Source organism: Tetrapisispora phaffii, chromosome 4 (genome assembly GCF_000236905.1).
Source record: "Tetrapisispora phaffii CBS 4417 chromosome 4, complete genome".
In the NCBI taxonomy this organism is placed as follows: domain Eukaryota; kingdom Fungi; phylum Ascomycota; class Saccharomycetes; order Saccharomycetales; family Saccharomycetaceae; genus Tetrapisispora; species Tetrapisispora phaffii.
This window is the reverse complement of record NC_016523.1, coordinates 302,061-323,554: the sequence shown is the minus strand read 5'-3', so window position 1 is coordinate 323,554 and position 21,494 is coordinate 302,061. Positions and strand designations below refer to the sequence as shown.

General features: G+C 32.8%; 10 protein-coding genes across 10 annotated transcripts; 7 read left to right on the top strand and 3 right to left on the bottom strand.

Annotated features, from left to right (window-relative positions):
* Positions 1–721: 721 nt before the first annotated feature.
* On the top strand, positions 722–1,804 carry IDH1 (isocitrate dehydrogenase (NAD(+)) IDH1; the record flags this gene model as incomplete). Its single annotated transcript, XM_003685182.1, has 1 exon — positions 722–1,804. One exon carries the CDS (start codon positions 722–724, stop codon positions 1,802–1,804), a length of 1,083 nt encoding a protein of 360 aa, XP_003685230.1.
* Positions 1,805–2,350: 546 nt separating this feature from the next.
* On the top strand, positions 2,351–3,844 carry FYV10 (glucose-induced degradation complex subunit FYV10; the record flags this gene model as incomplete). The annotated part of the gene is made up of 1 exon (XM_003685181.1): positions 2,351–3,844. One exon carries the CDS (start codon positions 2,351–2,353, stop codon positions 3,842–3,844), a length of 1,494 nt encoding a protein of 497 aa, XP_003685229.1.
* Positions 3,845–4,960: 1,116 nt separating this feature from the next.
* Positions 4,961–7,084, top strand: TPHA0D01540 (uncharacterized protein; the record flags this gene model as incomplete). The annotated part of the gene is made up of 1 exon (XM_003685180.1): positions 4,961–7,084. One exon carries the CDS (start codon positions 4,961–4,963, stop codon positions 7,082–7,084), a length of 2,124 nt encoding a protein of 707 aa, XP_003685228.1.
* Positions 7,085–7,603: 519 nt separating this feature from the next.
* On the top strand, positions 7,604–10,492 carry FAP1 (Fap1p; the record flags this gene model as incomplete). The annotated part of the gene is made up of 1 exon (XM_003685179.1): positions 7,604–10,492. One exon carries the CDS (start codon positions 7,604–7,606, stop codon positions 10,490–10,492), a length of 2,889 nt encoding a protein of 962 aa, XP_003685227.1.
* A 115-nt stretch (positions 10,493–10,607) lies between these two features.
* UTP25 (rRNA-binding ribosome biosynthesis protein UTP25) lies at positions 10,608–12,758 on the bottom strand (the record flags this gene model as incomplete). Its single annotated transcript, XM_003685178.1, has 1 exon — positions 10,608–12,758. The coding sequence occupies one exon, from the start codon at positions 12,756–12,758 to the stop codon at positions 10,608–10,610; it is 2,151 nt and encodes a 716-aa protein (XP_003685226.1).
* Positions 12,759–13,182: 424 nt separating this feature from the next.
* On the bottom strand, positions 13,183–14,229 carry GPN2 (GTPase GPN2; the record flags this gene model as incomplete). The annotated part of the gene is made up of 1 exon (XM_003685177.1): positions 13,183–14,229. The coding sequence occupies one exon, from the start codon at positions 14,227–14,229 to the stop codon at positions 13,183–13,185; it is 1,047 nt and encodes a 348-aa protein (XP_003685225.1).
* A 463-nt stretch (positions 14,230–14,692) lies between these two features.
* Positions 14,693–15,772, top strand: RPN8 (proteasome regulatory particle lid subunit RPN8; the record flags this gene model as incomplete). Its single annotated transcript, XM_003685176.1, has 1 exon — positions 14,693–15,772. The coding sequence occupies one exon, from the start codon at positions 14,693–14,695 to the stop codon at positions 15,770–15,772; it is 1,080 nt and encodes a 359-aa protein (XP_003685224.1).
* A 566-nt stretch (positions 15,773–16,338) lies between these two features.
* COX10 (protoheme IX farnesyltransferase) lies at positions 16,339–17,733 on the top strand (the record flags this gene model as incomplete). The annotated part of the gene is made up of 1 exon (XM_003685175.1): positions 16,339–17,733. The coding sequence occupies one exon, from the start codon at positions 16,339–16,341 to the stop codon at positions 17,731–17,733; it is 1,395 nt and encodes a 464-aa protein (XP_003685223.1).
* Positions 17,734–18,070: 337 nt separating this feature from the next.
* GCD1 (translation initiation factor eIF2B subunit gamma) lies at positions 18,071–19,576 on the bottom strand (the record flags this gene model as incomplete). The annotated part of the gene is made up of 1 exon (XM_003685174.1): positions 18,071–19,576. One exon carries the CDS (start codon positions 19,574–19,576, stop codon positions 18,071–18,073), a length of 1,506 nt encoding a protein of 501 aa, XP_003685222.1.
* A 477-nt stretch (positions 19,577–20,053) lies between these two features.
* RPT4 (proteasome regulatory particle base subunit RPT4) lies at positions 20,054–21,421 on the top strand (the record flags this gene model as incomplete). The annotated part of the gene is made up of 1 exon (XM_003685173.1): positions 20,054–21,421. The coding sequence occupies one exon, from the start codon at positions 20,054–20,056 to the stop codon at positions 21,419–21,421; it is 1,368 nt and encodes a 455-aa protein (XP_003685221.1).
* Positions 21,422–21,494: the final 73 nt, after the last annotated feature.

Below are 21,494 nucleotides of genomic sequence, written 5' to 3'. Positions count from 1 at the left end.
GTCAAGAACGAAGAAGAACAAAAAATATCGATAAATCCTGCTCTGATTGGTTGAAAGAATGAAGTCCTCAGTGTTGTAACCTCTTTTGATCAACGTATAGCAATAAAGAAATCATCATCTCAGTTGTCGCTGATCGGCATGAACTGTAGACATACTTTCAATAATCACTAATTTCAATCTTAATTACGAATATTCTTTCATTCAGCATCAAGAAACCATAATATTGACAGAGCAAGGGAGCCTACATCTACCATTCGCACCAACTCTCGCACCGTCGCTTTTGTACTTGCTGTTCCACTATCTCAGTCGATCAATACATTGTTGTCATATTGCCTTCCTGTCTAGTTGTTTGAACTTTTCATAGTTGTAACTTCTTTCGATGCTATTCTTTATGTGTAATTTTAATATTTTTCACTGTTCATTTATGATTTTTAATTTTTTTGGTGAGTTATAGGACCTCTCTGCGCGAGTTTCTTCTTCTGGGTCGCATCTTTATTGAACCGTTCATGCTTTATCCAATAGGATAAACTACAACTTATTTTTATAATCACTGTAATAATAAAGGATTTATTATTATATATATAAGTATATTTTTGTAATAATGCATGTCTATGTGTATCTATGCACGTAACTTTGATTTATTTTTCATGTTTACTTGTTCATTGGTAGTTATCAGCCATACAAGTGTCCTTCATACATATATAGATAGATTATATAAAAGATGTTAAGACAAGTCGTATCAAAGAGATCTATTGCTTCTTTCACTAAAAATCATAATATCGTCCCAAAAAAATATGGTGGTCGTTATACTGTTACTTTAATTCCGGGCGATGGTATAGGTAAGGAAGTTACTGATTCTGTTGTCAAAATTTTTGCATCTCAAGGTTTACCAATCGATTGGGAAAGAATTGATGTACCAGGCATGTCCAATGAAAATGAAGTTAAGAAAGCTGTGGAATCATTGAAAAGAAATAAAATTGGTTTAAAGGGTATCTGGCACACCTCGGCTGACCAGACTGGGTATGGTTCTTTGAACGTTGCCTTAAGAAAGCAACTAGACATTTTCGCAAACGTCGCTATATTCAAATCCCTAAAAGGTGTTAAAACAAAAATCCCAGATGTTGATTTGGTTGTGATAAGGGAAAATACTGAGGGTGAATATTCTGGTTTAGAACATGAATCTGTCCCAGGTGTTGTGGAATCTTTGAAAATAATAACAAAACCAAAGACAGAAAGAATTGCAAGATTCGCTTTTGATTTTGCTTTAGAAAACAATAGAAGTACAGTCACCGCTGTTCATAAAGCTAATATCATGAAGTTAAGTGATGGTCTATTCAAAAACACTGTCGCCGAGGTAGGTGAAAAAGAATATCCAGACATTAAAGTCAACACAATCATTGTCGACAATGCATCCATGCAAGCAGTCGCTAAACCACATCAATTCGATGTCATGGTTACACCTTCTATGTATGGTACCATTTTAGGTAACATTGGTGCCGCTTTGATTGGTGGTCCAGGTTTAATTCCAGGTGCAAACTACGGTAGAGAACATGCCGTTTTTGAACCAGGTTCAAGACATGTCGGTTTGGATATCGAAAATCAAAATATCGCAAATCCAACAGCAATGATTTTATCTGCTACTCTAATGTTGAATCAATTAGGTTTGAGAGAGGAGAGTAAGAGAATTAGTAATGCTGTTTATGCAGTAATTGAGGAAGGTAAGACTACAACTAAGGATATTGGCGGCAATGCTTCGACAACCGAGTTCACAGATGCTGTAATTGATAAATTAAACGCACAATAAGTCTTCGTATTGGTTTAAATTATATATCTATATTCTATTTTTTAGTCATCAATATTTTAAATTTTTCTTAACACGATGAACATATTTTTAATCAAACATCAAATTAATTTAATGCAATCTTACTCGAGTTAAATTATAGTTTATAGGTCACGACGAAACCATTAGTTCGATTGTGAAAAACTGGTTGTTTTATATAACTTTTATAAGACGTATTATTTAAACCAAGTATGATATTTTGAGTTGTTCCACTTTACAGCTTTTGCCGCTTTGGTACATAATTAACAGACGCCTATAAATCATAATTAGAAAATTAGGGAATCGAAAAAGCTGAAGGATGAAATGATTTTATTAAATTAGGACTGTTATTTAATATTTGATAAAAGTTACAAGCAATAGTTCTAGAATCTCAAAGAAGGCTTGTATTCATTGTCTATTATTGCTGATCTTTCAAAACGCAATATAACATAATACGGTCAAAATCTAGCAAATCAATATTAAGGACTCAATCGGTAAACTAAGAAAGTTTCGTTACCATAGCATTCAACAATGAAAAGTATTATTAATGAACCTTCGACTGATTTCCACCTGAGAATCAATGAGGAATCGTTTTCAATCCCAGCTGAAATTTTAAAGAGAAATTTGAATAAATTGGAGAGGTCAGTCAAACTGAGAACTGACGAAATCTCCGTTTTGCTCAATAAAGTTAATGAACTGATGGATAGCAATACTTTGGAAAATGATAAAAGTGCGGTCTTGGAGATAAATAAAATTATCAAGAAGGTAGACAGGTTGGAGAAAGAGTTATTAAAGACCAAAGACGAAGAATATGATATTCTAATGAGAATTCAAGAGAGAATCAGTTTTTTCAAAGAATTGGAACATGCTAAGAGTTTAACTAGCAGAGAGTTGCTAATTGGTTGGTATCAAAAATATACAAATCTTTTAATCGGCGATTACTTGGTGAGAAATTCAAAATCAGAGATTAAAAAGGACGATGATACAGGTTGCTATAACAACGATGGCAGCTTATTTTTAAAACAACAACATATGGAGAAACTATTGGATTATGATATTATCATTAATGCAAATATTATATCTAACTCTTTAATTAAACATAATGATATTGGCCCTTTGCTTACGTGGATCCATGATAATACGCAGTATTTAAAATCAATTAAGTCAACTTTAGATTTCGATGCAAGACTTCAAGAATATCTTCAACTATTATCAAAAGACAATTATAAGGAAGCGATTAATTGTTTTCAATTACATCTAGTAAAATTTATTTCTACTCATTCATTAGAGATTCAGCAGGCTGCAGGATTTCTTCTGTATCATAAATCTCGTTGTATCTATCAAAATGGTACTACTAATAACCCGATGAAGACACCTATTAACAGTTCAATGATGAATACAGAAGACAGTTCTAAATATAATTCGCTATACCTGCATTTTTTTAATAAAGAACTCCCCACTGCATATAAAGAGCATGATGCATTTTTTACAAATTCAGAAACAAAATTAGAACTATCAGGTTTTGGTAATTTAAACAAATCGAATAACTATTCCAATTTATTTGATGAATGCCGTTGGAAGAAATTGAATGACATCTTTCTTAGAGAATATTATCAAATGTATGGTATTTCCAAAAATGAGCCACTTTTGATATATTTGTCATTGGGTATCTCATCATTGAAGACAAAAGATTGCCTGCATAAGAAGGAAATTACTACATCAGAAAATAAAGAATTGGATTTTTATCTGAACTCCAAAGTTATTTCTAATAAATGCCCAGTATGTTCGAATGAATTTAGAAATATCGCAAAAGAAATGCCCTATGCACACCATATAGAGTCTATACTCTATGAAAATCCTATAATGCTACCAAATGGAAATGTTTATGATAAAGAACAATTGGAAAAGCTTGCTGCACAGGTCACAGAAAGAGGACTTTACAATATTTCGAGTGAAGAAATTATAGATCCCATAGATAAGCAAGTTTATTTGAAATCGAGTTTTGTAAAAATGTATCCAACATGATTTTTTGAACGTAAAAAAAAGTTCGAACTACAGGTAAAAATGCGAAAGTGGTCTCTGTGCTGGTATCACTACACATTATTAAGCATCGAAATCTTTTAAATAAGATTTGAAAAGAGAAAATATAATTATAAATGGAAATTTTCCATTAAAAACATTAAATGTGGAATAAAATGTATTCTAGCACAAGTATAACAAAAAGATGCTAAACTGACGTCAAAAACTGCTGCTGATATAAACATTTAAAGACTTCCAAAGTTATGAGTGGGTCACTTTAACAAATGATCTTGTCTATCTTCATTAAGTCGATTGTTAAATAAATATAATTTAATTCATGCTGATATATGTTTCATTAATTTAAAGGCTAAATCTTCACCTTATCATATTGAACTTACTTTTGCTTTTAAGGTTTTGTTCACTTTTTCCTAGTTTTAGACCTCAAATATGATTAACATGCAACCCCAAAGAAAACTAAAGATAAAATTTAAGAAATCTTTTTTAACTATAGAGATACCTTTAAGACTCAATATCTGATAACTATTCAAAATTTGGAAGAAACATTCTACACTATATGTGCTTACACCATCAAGTATGTTTACCTAAGCCTATATGTCCTCGTATGCAAGATATTTTGCTCATCTCATAAACTTTTTTAACTGAAATCTTCAATTAATTTTCACTTCTTTGAAGATATTGAAACAAAGTTATATAACAAAGTTGAAATGATCATCCTATACCTTTATTACCTGTAAAGAACATTCAAATCGCTACCTTTTACATTATTTAATCTCTATAGTTTAAATACTGACAGCCTCTAGATGTCTTAAGATTCAAATAATTCGGGCTTTGACTAAAACGGAAATACGTACACAGATAGGTCATCTAAACTTAACGAAGAATGAATCTTGAAGAATACAGAGACTAATAAAATTACAAATATATATAGTTATAAAGTTGTGATCTCTTCATAATATATGTAATCGATGATACAAGTACAGAAAATTATATCAGAGTCTCTATTAAGATACATAACCAAAACGGTAACTTTCAAATTTAATTATTGAAAAAAAATTGTGATCGATGCTTAACTAATCCTAAATTCAGTTGTAGTTCAATAACATGTCACAAATATTTGAAGATAAGTATAAAAAGGGAACAAAATTACAGGTTGCTAGCCATGAAGTAATAATAGAGAACTATTTAACTAGTGGTGGCTTTGCACAAGTTTACACAGCAAGAATTACTTCAGAGCATAAGAATTTGTACCCTGAATTGACATGTTTGAAGAGAGTAATCGTTCCTAATAAACAGAGTTTGAATATTTTGAGAGCAGAAGTAGATGCTATGAAAATACTCAAAAACAATAAATATATTGTTTCATATATTGATTCGCATGCTAACCGTTTGCAAAATAGTGAAGATTCATACGTGGTGTTACTATTAATGGAATATTGTTCTGGTGCAGGATTGTTAGATTTTATGAATTTAAGATTAAAAGAAAGACTAAAAGAAGAAGAAATATTGAAAATAATGACCGATGTTTCACAAGGTGTGTATCATATGCACCAATTACAACCACCGTTGCTTCACAGAGATATAAAGATTGAAAACGTTTTGCTTTCTGGCGATGGCAACTTTAAACTATGCGATTTTGGGTCTGTATCTGGAGTATTACGATCTCCAACTTCATCAGAAGAATTTGTATATTTACAGAATGACATTTTAAAAAATACAACTGCACAATATAGATCTCCAGAGATGGTAAATTTAGCCTTGGGTTTTCCAATAAATGAAAAATCAGACATCTGGGCTTTAGGTATTCTACTTTATAAGTTATGCTATTATACAACTCCATTTGAGGAACATGGATCTAGAGCAATAATGGAAGGTAAGTTTACATATCCTGCTTATCCACAATACACTGATTCATTAAAAAATATTATACGCGTTTTGTTATCCACCAATCCCATCCAAAGACCTAATATATGTCAATTACTGGAAGAATTATTTAGGATACAACACAAATCATCACCCCTTCCAAACTTCTATGTCCAAAGGGCGATGTCATCTCTACAAATGGATACAACCCAACCTCACAGAATCCCAATCTTGAAATACACACAAATGTCCAAACCAGTTATATCTTCACAAAGTTCACCTAGTAAACATTGTCAAACTTTCAGTCAAAAAGATTATCCTTACATTCAGCCAAACTTGTCAAATAGTGCCAGAGCAAAAGATTATTATTTAGGAGGTTCTTCCTCAACCGATACCCTAGAGAGTAGTTTATCCAAACAACTTTCCGAAGACAGAGTATATGATGTTAATGTAAACACGATGGATAGTCATTGTACCTACAGACGTAAATTGACGCCAAATTATGACCATGCTCTGAAAAAAGGTTCATCACCTTCTATCAATGACAATTCAACACTTAATAATATGACTTCTCTGAAACATGAACATTCATTCAATTCAAGAGAAGCTTATATACATCCAGATTTTAGCGGAAGTAAACATTTTATAACTTCCAATGATGCTTTAAACCTAAACTGTAGAACTCCAAGATCAAGAGATTCTTCTATAAATTCGAATTCATCAGTTGATTCTATTTCTCGAAATTCCACTGGAGGGAGTTTAATAAAATCTCTTGGCACCAAAATTAAGTTAACAACCACTGGTGGGAAGAGATCTCAGTCTCCAATAAAATCAAGACAAAATACAGGTGATAGCATTCGTTCTGCATTCAATAAGGTACGTCAGGGTATTAATTTAAGAAGTAGTAGAATATCATCAAATGATTCGGTTGTTCGTAACTCCGAACAATTTGGAGGAATACCTGAATTATCAAATGACAACAAATATCAATTTGATACCACATCAAAAAATAGACACGAATACAATTCACTATCTAGAAAACTATCCCTATCTAGTCAAAAACAAAACTCATTGAATGATAGTACGTCTAACGATCCAATTATTTTAATAACTAACCTAGAAGCTAAAAAGTCAATAAAAGACCGAGTTCAAGCCTTAATGAAATCTTCTAGCGATAACCATGTCATAATCAGTGCCCATGGGTATGGAAAATACACAGATAATAAGTCAAGTATTAAGCATTTCAAATCAAATATCGAACATTTAACTGCATATGGGAATATGAATGGACATCTGAAAACAGCTCATCATCTAAAAGCCAAACCAAAGGTTCCCACTAAACCGGTGTTTCTAAGGTCCCCATGATCAATAATCCGTATAATCATGAAATATTGTCAACGTATCACTTACCTGGCTGTCCTATAATGCCAGCTAACGCAATGTAGTCAATAACAGATATTCAACTATATTCTTTGCATTTAAGAATCTATATTGGTAGTCAAATTAGCAATGTGTTTATATAACAGTTCGGTAATTGTGATATACAATTCAACGTAAATACATATACAGTGGTTTACAAAATCAAACAATGGTTGATCTATAGTTATGATACCTTAGGTCAACTTTTCTTTAAAATTCAATATTCTTTAATGATCATCGGCCTTATGATGGAGCTTCAGTTTTTTTAAAATTATGAAGCTTCTAGCATCTAGTATCATTTTATTGAAAAATCTCATCTCAACATTTCATAAAAGAATGTATAGCTTTTATCATTAATAGAATTTTAAGTGAACAGACACTATTATTTATTCACATTTTATCTAAATACTTTTGTTGTAATTATATCAGCGATCATATATCACTGTAAATAAAATAGCTAAGCTGATGAGTGATAGAGAAATTACATCGCAAATAGAAACTGCCGCTGGAAATACTGAGAGTTCCTCTGATGAAGAAAGCTACTCTAAAGGAAGCAACGAAAGCAACTTTGACAGCAGTGAGGATGAAGATGATGGGTTAGTGTACTATGAGCAAACGATTCGTGATATTTCCAAAGGTGATCGTTATACATGCATGATTTGTACTATAGAGATGGATTATACTTGCAAGATGTATGCTTGCCAGAGTTGCTATAGGGTGTTCGATTATGAATGTATACAAGAATGGGCCGAAAAATCTGCCTCAAAGACGATAGATAAAGTTTGGAAATGTCCAAACTGCAGTCATTCTAGCAAACAAATACCATTGAGAAATAGGCCAACTTGTTGGTGTGGGAAAGTGATAAACCCAGACCCTAATGAATTAAGCCCTAATTCATGCGGACAGACATGTAATAAAAAGACATGTGTCCATGGTTGTAAAAACTTTTGTCATTTGGGACCCCATGGTGAATGTAGTGTCATTACAACTTTGAAATGTAAATGTGGTAGAAATGAAAAAGATATATTTTGCCATCAACTAAAAAAATCGAATAAGAATAATGTTTATCAATGTAATGAGGTTTGTCAATTACCATTAGCTTGTGGGGTTCATAAATGTAAAAGAGTTTGCCATTCAGGATTATGCGGTGCTTGTCCAGAGATTTTGTCTAGTGAACAAATTCAATCAGTAGAATCGAACGAGAACAGAAAGTTTAAATGTTACTGTGGAGAAAATAGTAAGAATGAAATTATGTGCAAGAAGTTAGCAATTACTGGAACATTTTCAAAAAATAGTGAAGGAGATAAATGGATTGGGACATTTGCATGCAAAACCAGAAGAATTGTATTTTATGCCTGTAATGAACATTCTTTTATTGAACCATGCCAAGCACAACTAAGCATTTCAGGAAAGAAAATATGTCCTTATACACCAAAGTTACTTAACTCCTGTCCATGTGGAAAGACATCACTGAAACAACTTGCACAAAAAAGGAAGAAATGTACTGATCCTATTCCTACATGTGAAAATCGATGTGGTAAAGCTTTAAAGTGTGGCAAACATACTTGCCCTTATATATGTCACAATGGATCATGCATGGATCCTTGTATTCAATTAGAAGTTACAAATTGTTCTTGCTTACAGAAACATTTCTTAGTTCCTTGTAATTTTGAACAAACACCAAAATGTACCTTTAAATGTGAATCATTAATGTCATGTCGCCGTCATCGTTGTCCCAAAAAATGTTGCACCGGAAAGCCAGAAGCTGATAAACGTAAAAAAATGTTATTAACAAGGGAAGAACTGAATGATGAATCTTTGGTTGAAGCTGTTCATATATGTTTGAAGGAGTGCAATTTAAAACTATCTTGTGGTATACATGATTGTACTAGAAAATGCCACCCAGGTAGATGTCCTTCATGCTTAATCAGCGATTCAAATGATTTAGTTTGTCCATGTGGAAAGACAGTCATCGAGGCACCTGTAAGGTGTGGCTCCAAACTTCCACCCTGCCCCTTCGAATGCATCAAAGTCATTGAAAGATCTTATCCATGTGGCCATAAACCACCTCCACATCAATGCCATCCTTCAACAGAACCCTGTCCTCCATGTACGGCAGTTGTAGAAAGACCTTGTAAGTGTGGTAAACATCATGCTGTGAAAGCTGTATGTTTTCAAGAATTCGGTTCATGTGGTGAAATATGCAACAAGGAATTAGAGAATTGCCACCATAAATGCCAATATAAATGCCATGAGATTGGTCAATGTCAAAAAAGTTGTAAACAAGTGTGCAACAAGGATAGGGCTAATTGTAACCACCAATGCAAATCAAAATGCCATGGTTCATCACCCTGTCCAGATGTTCCGTGTAATGAAGTCACCAAGGTATCTTGTAAATGTGGAAGAAAACAAGAATATAGGAAGTGTTATGCAACACTTGATAATAGCAGTGCCTCAATCGAACTATTACCATGTGATGAAGATTGTGAGGCACATGCAAGACATTTGCAATTAAGAGATGCATTTGGATATGATAGTAGCTTAGACACATCTAATAAAAATATACAAGATATACAATCTTTGATGGAAAAGGTAAGTACATACGAGGAATTAAGGTTACCATATCCTCAGTCAGTAATCTCAACATATTCCAAACAGATTAAATGGTGTTCTCAAATTGAAGATATCCTTCGGAAATTCGTTTTAGATAAGGCAAAGAATAATTTGCATTTCAAACCAATGAAGCCAGCCCAAAGACATTTTGTTAGAGAACTTTCTACATCATTCAATTTATATTCTGAATCTCAAGATCCTGAGCCTAAAAGATCAGTGTTCGTAAAAAGAAAAGTGGATACAAGGATACCAAATATTTCCTTAGAGGAAGTATTACCTTTATGGACAGGGTTTAAAAAGTTAGAAAAAGAAAGAAAAATACAACACTTTGAATCTACCAGTCAAAGAAAATATATCAATTATGAACCGAAGGAAGTAATTGTAAAATCTAGTAATGATACGAATGGATTTTTTATTAAAAAAATATCACCAGGTATCACCGAGGAAGATCTTTCAGAAGTTTTTGGAAAAGCTTTGAAATCAACTTTAATTAAAAATGTTTGTTATAAAATATTACCTGAATCTTCCGATGCCATTATCTATCCGGAGCAGTATAATAGTATTACTGAAAGCGTTCATCAAGATTTGGAGGTATTGGTTGGACATTTCGATTTTATCGGAAAGGAAGCATTGATATTTGATAGCATCATGTTGTGCAATGTAGAAGGTTACATAAATCAAATATCTGATTGTACTGACACTGATAAAGAAAAAGACAGCACTTCAACATCCAATGAATAGGTGTAACACACTAAGTCTACGTAAATACATTTCTTAAAGTGAATGACTTAGATAATTACAATGCATATAACTTTATTAGAATTATATAGTATTAATGATATATACCAGGAAATATCTATTTAAATTCGTAGACTTCGTTCTCCGCACGAGAGAGTACTGCTGCTCTCTGGGTCCCGACTATCCTCTCTAATGACAATGAATCTAACTTAGAATAAACCATTCTAACTGTTGCTATATTAATATCAACATTACCCAAGAATGCATTTTTACCAATAAATCTGACAACTTCGTTATAAAATTCTGGATTTGTTGGTGGACCATAAAAGATTACACTTTTAACACCTTTGATTTCATATCTTCTATAATGATGTAATCTTTCTGTATATAATAATACTTTAACACGCCCTTGTTGGAAAAGAGATCTATTTGAGTTTAATTCTCTTTGATCAGAATATTCATTAATATCACCAAATAATAACGTCGTCTTTTCTTTCATATAATTCCTGACCCTCATATAATCACTATAGTTAGGTATGTAAACTAGAATACCATCCTCATACCCTGTAGATTTTAATATGCTATTCATTACAACGCTAACAAAAAATTTAAATCTAAAATCAGGTTCATCTGCCAAAGTCCCACCAACTAAATCAAATCTTTGGAAAATTTGTCTAATTTTTAGACCTAACTTACCTAAGCTTGATTCTTCTGAAGTAAGTTGAATTTTGTTTCTCCATCTACCTGCAATATTTCTACACTTACCATTAATCATTGCATTTGCTGTAGGGGACACATATTTTGTGAATATCATTGTTTGTCTAAATAAGCGTGCTTGGTCATTAATATACCACATTCTAATTCTACTGAAATCTGCATCATGTTGCTCTCTTGGAATTTTATTTAAATGTTCAAATATATTCATGATATGACTTATGTTTTGATATTCCATACTGTGTAATTGATCTAAAATAGTAATTTCAATTGACGACAAAAAATCATCTTGTTTCTTCTTTTTATCTGTATTTTCAGTTATCATATGTAAACCCAAAGGAGAACATATAATTACGTCTGACTGATAAAAGTTACTGTACAGCTTTAAAGCTTTTCTGGTAAATTTAAGACCAAGTACAAAAAAATCATTGGTATTACCCTTGAAAATACTTTGAAAAGATTTAGGCTTCGACGAAGGTGGCAACGAGTCTTCAAAGAACTGACTCTTAAATTTACCTTTCTTCTCGACTTGGTCTAGGCCGGATTTTCTAATGATCGTTTCAACAACATTATATGCAGTATCTCTTGTTGGCACCACAATTAAAACTTTTGGTCTAGTAAAACCTTGATCCAAGAACTCCGATTCATTATTTTCTTGTAAACGTTGATTGTCCTTTAAAACCTTATCTCTAGTTTTATACAAATGGTTTAATATATGGAGAGTATATAATTCTCTGTACTCTTGCTCATCAGAACCATAATTTTCATATTCGTGAAGTATATCTACATATTGGAACATTGGATCTACCAAAGATTTTTGCAATTTGGTTAAATTGTCTTTCCCATCCAATAAATTGTTAGTAATCTCAAGTCTCTTTTTAATAAAATAGGAATCTAATGATGACTTTTTGATAGGTGATTCAACTTTGTGTTTATTTCCATCATCTACTATTGGCTTAGAATAAATGAAGAAATCTTTCTCATGATGCGGTAACTGAATCTTCTTTGAGACATATTTGATTTTTTTGTTATCAAAACCATTACTAATTTTGTCTACAACATTTTCAGGAACTTGATTAAAATGAATATCAAATAGATCGGTATCATCATCGGATTCATCATCATTCTCCATATTCTCCATATCATTTTCGTTTTCATCTTCGTTGTCATCTTGTTGGTCTTCAAGACCATTTTCAATTTCTTGTTTATCGGAAACATTATACTCATCATCTGAAGCATTGTAAGCATCCTCTTTTTCCTGGTTAAACTTCTTCTTCTGCTTCTTCTTTTCTGGATGTTCTGATTTCAAAATAGTCAACAAAGCACCATAGACCTGGTTTCTCTTCTTACCCACATCTTCTTCATCTTTAGCATCGTCACTCTCACTCTCGGCTTCTTCACCACTTACAAGAGCATCAGCAGGTTTAGATTCATCATTATGTTTTGTGTTAGTATCATAATTCCTGCCACTATTTCTTTTCTTAGCATACTTGGAACGCTGTATTGTTCTCAATTGACTTCTACCTCTCTTCTTGAATTCGCCTCTCCCAGACATAGTTCTAACTCTGTTTTGCGATACCCAATTGAGACATTCACGAATGTAAACTTCTTGAACAATATGAATTACAACTTGGAATTTTATAATGAACAAGTTACCAAATATTTTGAGAGGTCTTTAAAATGTCTATTGCGATGAGATGAGATGAGATGAGCTTAAAATTTGGGCGTCTAACAAAAATTTTTATGCTGTCGTTATTGGTGATTAGAAAAACCATACATAAATACTGAGACATACAAGCATTCACGCTCAATAATGATTCATTACTTAATTGAAACTATATATGAATGGATGGTATATATATTCGTATCTATATCTATTTCTATGATAGCTTTGGTGTGAGTGCGCCTGTTAAAATAATTATGCATGTTTGTTGACAGGAGGAGGATGTTGAGTATGAGAGACATCAATGATACTTTTCTCATCTTACGAAGTCCGTACCTTGTTTTTCTTCCCAATCTTTCAACGCAGATTCCCATTCATCATCCTCTGTGAGTGGTACTTCTTTGTCATTGAACTCCGATTCTTTCCGTAATCTTTCCTCCAACTCTTCTGCTTCCTTATCATATTTTTCTTTATTATCTATCCATCTTTCTTGTATATCAATTGAGTTTTGCAACGTAGCACCTTGTCTAGTTGCCTCAGCCCACACTGTATCCCCACCAACCTCCGAGGAACCAAATATATACCCGTTGGCTTTGTCTACCACACTCTGTAAGTGTATCATACTTTGCTTATCATCCACACATAAGACTTCGAAGGAAACCAAATTGAAATCGGTGATTAATTCGCTGATTGTTTCTGTCAACTTGCTGTACCTTTTCCCCAAAACACTATTCGACTCCTTATCAATGTATGGCAACAAGTATTCTAGTTCTTGTACTTCCGTGTAATAATCCAGCCTAAAAGGTAATTCACCGTATGATTTCACCATATCAATCTTTGAAAACACATTGATCTGAGGCAAATCCATCATCAACATCGATCTCAATGCCAGCAGAACAACAGATATATACTGGGAAGGTGAAGTTAAATAGTAACAGTCGATCAGGTTGACCACAGTAAACCTCATGTTCAGTTCTTTCTCTAATCTTTTAAAAATCTTAAATAATGACGAATGATGAGTGAACAGTTCGACTTGCCCAGGACAATCAAACACAACGTAAGCCTTTTCCTCTTGAACCAATGCTTTAACTTGTAATACGAACAGATCCATCGAGGCCTGTAGGGACTCCACGGCATACATTAAACCACCATTTGGTCCCAGTTCTTGTTCTTGCATGATCTCCTCCACCGTGATAAAGTCTCTAATATCAACAGAACAAGGGTAACTTAGTCTATCATTGGCAGGATCCATATTGACAACCTGAACATGTCTTCCAATTGCATTAAAAAATTGAGAACAACCGTTACAATAAGTAGATTTCCCAGACCCAGGTGGACCGATAACAATTTGAGCAAACGACATGGTTCTTACCCTATATTTATGTGCTCAGTACATTAGCTGCTCTGCTCATCAATATACGACCCCCTCAAAAATCAAATTAATACACAATCATGCACCTTTATATCATAATTAGAATTGATTACAAATAAATATAGTTGCGATGAGCTTAATGGTCTCTGGTATCTTAATGTGGTTGAAACTTTTTGACCATAATTAAGCAACCTTACCCGGCTCTCAATTTTCTTCCCGCCATAAAGCTGTTTTCCCGAACTCTAATGGGTGGCAAAATAAGATGATAGTAGTCACAAGTTAAATATATATATAGAAGTTGTTAATTATATACTCTATAAAGGAGTTGTGTTGTTTTGTTTCCTGCCGGATTGAATTGTCACAACTTGAATTGAAGCGAGTCACTGAGCAAGCTATTATATACCATTAGAACCTATAATTGCAGGAGTCATTCTTTTTTTAAGTTCAATAGAATATGTCGGTGTCACAAGAGAATATCACAGTAGCGCCATTGGTGTTACTATCTGTTTTAGATCATTATAAGAGAACAAATACTCCAGAAGGGAAAAGAGTAGTTGGTGTTATCTTAGGAAGTACTTCGAAGTCTACCATACATGTCACAAACTCGTTTGCGTTACCTTTTGAAGAAGATGAGAAGAATTCGGATGTATGGTTTTTGGATCATAATTATATCGAAAATATGAATGATATGTGTAAAAAAATTAATGCAAAGGAAAAAATCGTTGGTTGGTACCATAGTGGTCCAAAACTGAAGGCATCAGATTTGAAAATTAATGAAATCTTTAAGAAATATACATCCTACAATATTTTCAACAGTAATACTGGTTCTTATTCAACCACCTCTAATCCATTGCTTTTGATTGTAGATGTCAAACAAGAAGGTGTCGGGTTAGCAACGAATGCATACATCTCAGTAGAACAAGTCAAGGACGATGGTAGCTCCACGGAAAGAACTTTTATCCATTTGCCATGTTCAATCGAAGCAGAAGAAGCAGAAGAGATCGGTGTAGAACATTTATTAAAAGATGTAAGAGATCAAGCTGCAGGTGGCTTGTCTATCAGATTGACTGCTCAATTGAGATCCTTGAAAGGTTTACAACAAAAACTACAACATATTACAAACTACTTGACAAAAGTCTCAAATAATGAATTACCCATAAATCACACTATCTTAGGAAAATTACAAGACGTCTTTAACTTATTACCAAATTTAGGATCTCCTGATGATGATGAATTGTCTGCTACTTCAGCAAACAAGGCTGAAGTGATCAGATCTTCAAACAGCTTACAAAAGGCATTGACTGTGAAGACAAATGATGAATTAATGATCATATATATTAGTAACTTAGTAAGATCCATCATTGCATTCGATAATTTGATTGAAAATAAAATACAGAACCAAAAAATGCATGAGAAATTATCATCTACTGAAAAGAAGACTGGCGATGAAGAGGAACATAAAGAAGGAGATGAGAATTCTGAAGAAAACAACAGAAAGGAAACAGAAAACTCCAAACCAACTTCTGATAAATAAAACTAATACACTCCCCATATTGTTAAATATTATTCATTGTCTAATACATCTCAGAATAAATTTACATTTATTAATATAATATTATCATAAACTTCTATATACATAGCCTCTGGATACTACTCAGTTCCCCATAGATTAATCAATAGATCTTTTAAAATGCATCTATCATCTTTAAAACACAATTCTTCTTCTACCTTATCAACTAGATACATAGTAAACCCGATACCTTTTTAATAATAATATTGAAAATAATATTGAAAAAGCAACGAAGTTCATGCAATATAGATATGCGATCTACAGAAAGCTTTTTAGAAAAAGAGAAAGAGAAGAGTATACAAATTGGTTGTTATTAGCATCAGTGAAATCATATATATTCTTTATAGGTTGAACATATGCAATTACATTTTGTTACAACAAGTTTGAATCTCATTAGCACTAATTGAAAGATAAAATACACAGAGCATTCTCTGGAAATTGATAACCTTCTATCGACATAATCTAATTTGTAAATATATTCACAAAGTGATCTTCAAAACGAAGAAAACATTAGAATATCAACTTTGAATATGTCTTACGGAAGGAATATCTTACCACAGCAAGTTATTGTCAGGTACCTTTATACTTTCAATAGACAATTGTTTCGTAATGAGAAACATTTAAATATTAAACAGTATCAAATTCGTTCTTTGAGTTTTAAAAACCGTATCAGAGTTGAATCTGAAAAGTTGAATACAGCCCCCGTTGAATTTAGACCAAATCTGTTACATGTAGATAAAGATGTTGACGATATTGTCGAGGCCGCTGTTAAAGCAATAAGATGTACTTCTGATGTCAGCGTAGATCCATCAGAAACCAAAGATCCTGATAATTCAAAATTACCTTTCAATGTTAAACCAATTAGTAATATTGAACTTAAGGAGAGAAGGTTGAGAAAACAAAATAATACTGTAAATAAATACGATTTGACTCATATCAAGAAAAATATAATCAATCCATATATTCAACTTACAAAACCACGATTAACTATGCTGGTCATGTTAAGCGCAATCTGTTCATATGCACTATCACCATATTCTGCATCTATGTCTCAATTAGCATGCCTAACAATAGGCACCACGTTCTGCTCTGGTGCAGCAAATGCAATTAACATGGGTAGGGAACCAGATTTTGATAGACAGATGATACGTACTCAAGCTAGACCAGTGGTTCAAGGCATCGTGACACCAAATCAAGCATTCAAATTTGCAACGGTAATCGGTGTCGCCGGTGTCGGGATATTGAATGTTGGGGTTAATCCAACTGTTGCTTTCTTAGGATTTTCAAATATTGCTCTATATTCTTGGGCTTATACCTCACTGAAGAGAAAACATATCATTAACACATGGGTTGGTGCACTAGTCGGAGCCATACCCCCATTAATGGGTTGGGCCGCAGCAAGCCCACTGACGCATCCGGCGGCATGGTGCCTTGCTGGTTTATTATATGCATGGCAATTCCCTCATTTCAACACGTTGAGCCATAACATAAAAAATGAATATAAAAATGCAGGCTACGTTATGACGGCCTGGAAAAATCCTTTGTTGAATGCTAGAGTATCATTGAGATATTCTTTACTGATGTTTCCTTTATGTTTTGGACTTTCCTATTATGGTGTCACCGATTGGTATTATCAATTAGATTCAGCCATTGCTAATGGCTGGATGTCATTCTGGGCATATAAATTCTATATGCAACAGAGAATAACATATTCTGCTGAGATCATGAAAGATAAGATTGCATTCAACAAAAGTATGGCTATAGCAAGCGCTTATTCTAGGAAAACATTTTGGGGTAGTATTATCCATCTGCCTGCCGTATTGATATTAGCTATAGTACATAAGAAAGGACGCTGGGATTGGCTCCTAAATAATGATAAAAATGATGATCAAAATGTCCCCAAGCACCAAAAACGGTTAGAATAGGTTATATCGTCTAATTATCCCTTCTGCGTCTATTTTGATACCGAGCTTGTCTATATATATAAATTCTTAATTCTATTTAATTCATGTCAATATCTTAACAAATAATATTTTTTGAAGAGTATAGTATAATTTTATAGACTATAAAGGAGATTATCATTCAATTTGCAGCGTAACGTTGTGACTGTAAAGAAGTTTACCCTTTAGTTAAGTTTGATAAGAGTGCTTTATCTTGAGTGTGGTTATTTTATAATTATACACTAATAAAATGATAAGTACATATATGTATAAAATTATTTCTTTTTATATATCCGTTAGGTTTTGACATAATAAAATATATTTAACGTTCAAATAATCCATCATCATCATCAAATTCTTCATCATCATAATATTCATCTGTTTCTTCATCCGTTTCATCATCGTCGGTTGTACTTTCTGCCGCGTTACTGCTTGCTTCAACATCAGAATTGCCTTCAGAACGGCTCAAAACTTCACCTTTCAGTACACTTCTACTTGGAACAACATAGTGTTCTTCAACATCACAATTTGTCAATTTACTTTTAATTGAAATTTTGGCATGTTCACCAATAATAACATTTTCTAGAGTAACATCATCTTCAATCGTGACATTTGATAATATAATGGAACCAACTATCCGACAACGCTTACCAATTTTACATCCATCACCAATGGCCGACATTTTGATATTAGTCTTCTCTAAGATGGTACAGTCTTGGCCCACAATAGAGTCAATACCAATAACTGATGCAGTTGGTGCAGTTTTACCTTGTTTAGAAAAACTTTGAGCTTTAATTTTCAAGATGAATCTATTTGCTTCCATGAATGAATTCAAATTATTAGCTCTGTAAAATGATGTTACTTCAGGTAAAATGAAAATAGCGACTGTACTTCTTTTTTCTTCATGTTGCCATGAACGTCTTGCTAGATCTCTAAAAACTTTTGCTAATGATTTGTTGGAATTTATTGTATCTTTGATCAATTTATTTTTTCTCTTAAAATAACTTGGCTTTATTTCGGTTAGATCAATTTCCATTGATTCTTCATCACTTGAATTATCATTTCTATCAGTTGATTTATCGTCCCTTAGTAATTTAACCAAATCATAGGAACAGTAATAAATGAACGAATTTAATAATTTAGTGGAGACAGTAGCATTTGGATATCTCCATAGCATATGATTTCTAATTTGTAAATATTTTGTTTTTGCAACATTTTCCTTTGAATAAATATCTAATAGAACAGATCTCTCTGATAAATCATCATTATTTGAATAAACAGTGAAAAACTGTTTACCCATATGTCTTCTGTCACTATTTTCAATTTGATTATTATAATAGACAGACATTGCTAAATTATTATCATCCATATTCAAAAAATGATCATATAATATTTGTGGAGGCACATCAGTAACAAAATCACAAGGTAATAAAACAAAATCATTAGTAATTCTTGGTAATAATTCTTTTGTTAATTTTTCACCTGTGTTGTTACATTTTGATGAAATGAAATTAATCACAATTGGTTTATGCAAATGGTTTGTGTGATAACTTTGAGTCAACACTTTAGATAACGCTTCAAATTGTTTTTCTCTTAGTTCTAAAAAAGTAGTCAAACCTTCTTTAATCTGTTCAATCTCATCTACTTGAGCAACAATATTAATTTCTTTAAAATTGGCTTGGTCACACCAATCAATGACATACTCAATCATTGGCCTATTACCAATTGGTAACAAAGCCTTAGGAGTGCTACGATGCTCAAAATGTTGATCAACAATAGGAGACAAATGGTTACCTTTACCACAGAATATAAAGGCTTGTAAATTCATTATTTCTCGGTGTTTTTTATGTTATTTTAACAAATGTTGCAGGGGAACAACAACAGAACAAGAAAATATCTCCTTCACAACGCCTTAAAGCTTATTATATACATATATATTAAGTATATCAATTCAACATTTAATAAAGGTTTGATTTTATTTCATGTTAACAAGTAGTACATCCATTATAAAGCTCATCGATTTTTATGAAATTTTGAAAATTTTTTGAAATGTGAGAATATTTTGCGTCACGTGGTTTACCCGGAATTAATAACTTTGATTTGAAATCTTGAGAAATAATAAAATAAAGAACCTATAATCTATTACTTGGGTGGCAAAAGTATATAAGGACAATTGATTTTATAAGGAATGAAGTTGTTGCATTTTGTTTTATTTGCGAAACGGTTTTTTTAGTAGTAATAGAGTTACAGTTAATAGTAGCTGTTTACATTATATTGATATTACGGTGACAGATAGGATTAAAAGATGAGTGCGGAAAATGACCCTTTGATGAGTGCTTTCCAAGATGAAGGTAATGATGCTAAGGATAACGAGAACAATGAAGAGAGAAACGGTGATAATGCTGGAGAGTTTGCTGAACAGCATGTAGAAGAAGGTAAAGCAGAAGGTGAGGAAGAAGAGGATGCCGAAGAAGAAGATATTGAAGTCGAAGTAGTTGATCCCGTTGTGGAGGCACGTAATAAAGCACTTGATGATTTTAAAAGAAAATTGTTAGAGCATAGGCGATATGATGATCAACTAAAACAAAGACGTCAAAATATTAAAGATTTGGAGAAGACTTTCGATAAAACTGAAGATGATATTAAAGCCTTGCAAAGTATTGGTCAATTGATTGGTGAAGTGATGAAAGATTTATCAGATGAGAAATATATTGTTAAGGCCTCATCAGGTCCTCGTTACATAGTAGGTGTGAGAAATTCAATTGATCGTTCGAAACTTAAAAAGGGTGTCAGAGTTACTCTAGATATAACGACATTAACTATCATGAGAATCTTACCTCGTGAAACAGATCCATTGGTTTATAATATGACCAGTTTTGAACAAGGTGAAATATCTTTTGATGGTATTGGTGGTCTAACAGAACAAATCAGAGAATTAAGAGAAGTCATAGAATTACCACTGAAAAATCCTGAAATTTTCCAAAGAGTAGGCATTAAACCACCAAAAGGTGTGTTATTATATGGTCCACCAGGCACTGGTAAAACTTTATTGGCAAAAGCAGTTGCAGCTACAATCGGTGCTAATTTCATTTTTTCTCCAGCTTCAGGGATTGTCGATAAATATATCGGTGAGTCCGCCCGTATTATTAGAGAAATGTTTGCATATGCAAAAGATCATGAACCTTGTATCATCTTTATGGATGAAGTAGACGCCATCGGTGGTCGTAGATTCAGCGAAGGTACATCAGCTGATCGTGAAATTCAACGTACTTTAATGGAATTATTAACACAAATGGATGGTTTCGAAAACTTAGGTCAAACTAAAATCATTATGGCCACTAACAGACCAGATACATTAGATCCAGCTTTATTAAGACCTGGTAGACTAGATAGAAAGATAGAAATTCCTCTACCAAATGAAGCAGGTAGATTGGAAATTTTCAAAATTCATACTGAAAAGGTTAAGAAGATTGGTGAGTTCGATTTTGAAGCTGCTGTCAAGATGAGTGATGGTTTCAATGGTGCGGATATCCGTAACTGTGTAACTGAAGCTGGTTTCTTTGCTATCAGAGAAGACCGTAATCATATAATTCCAGAAGATTTAATGAAGGCTGTTAGAAAGGTAGCAGAAGTTAAGAAACTAGAAGGCTCACTGGAATATAAAAAATTGTAAGTAAATTTAAACATAACATTAAAATAGCATATATTTAATATATAATAAGCTCATATTATAACTATATATATAT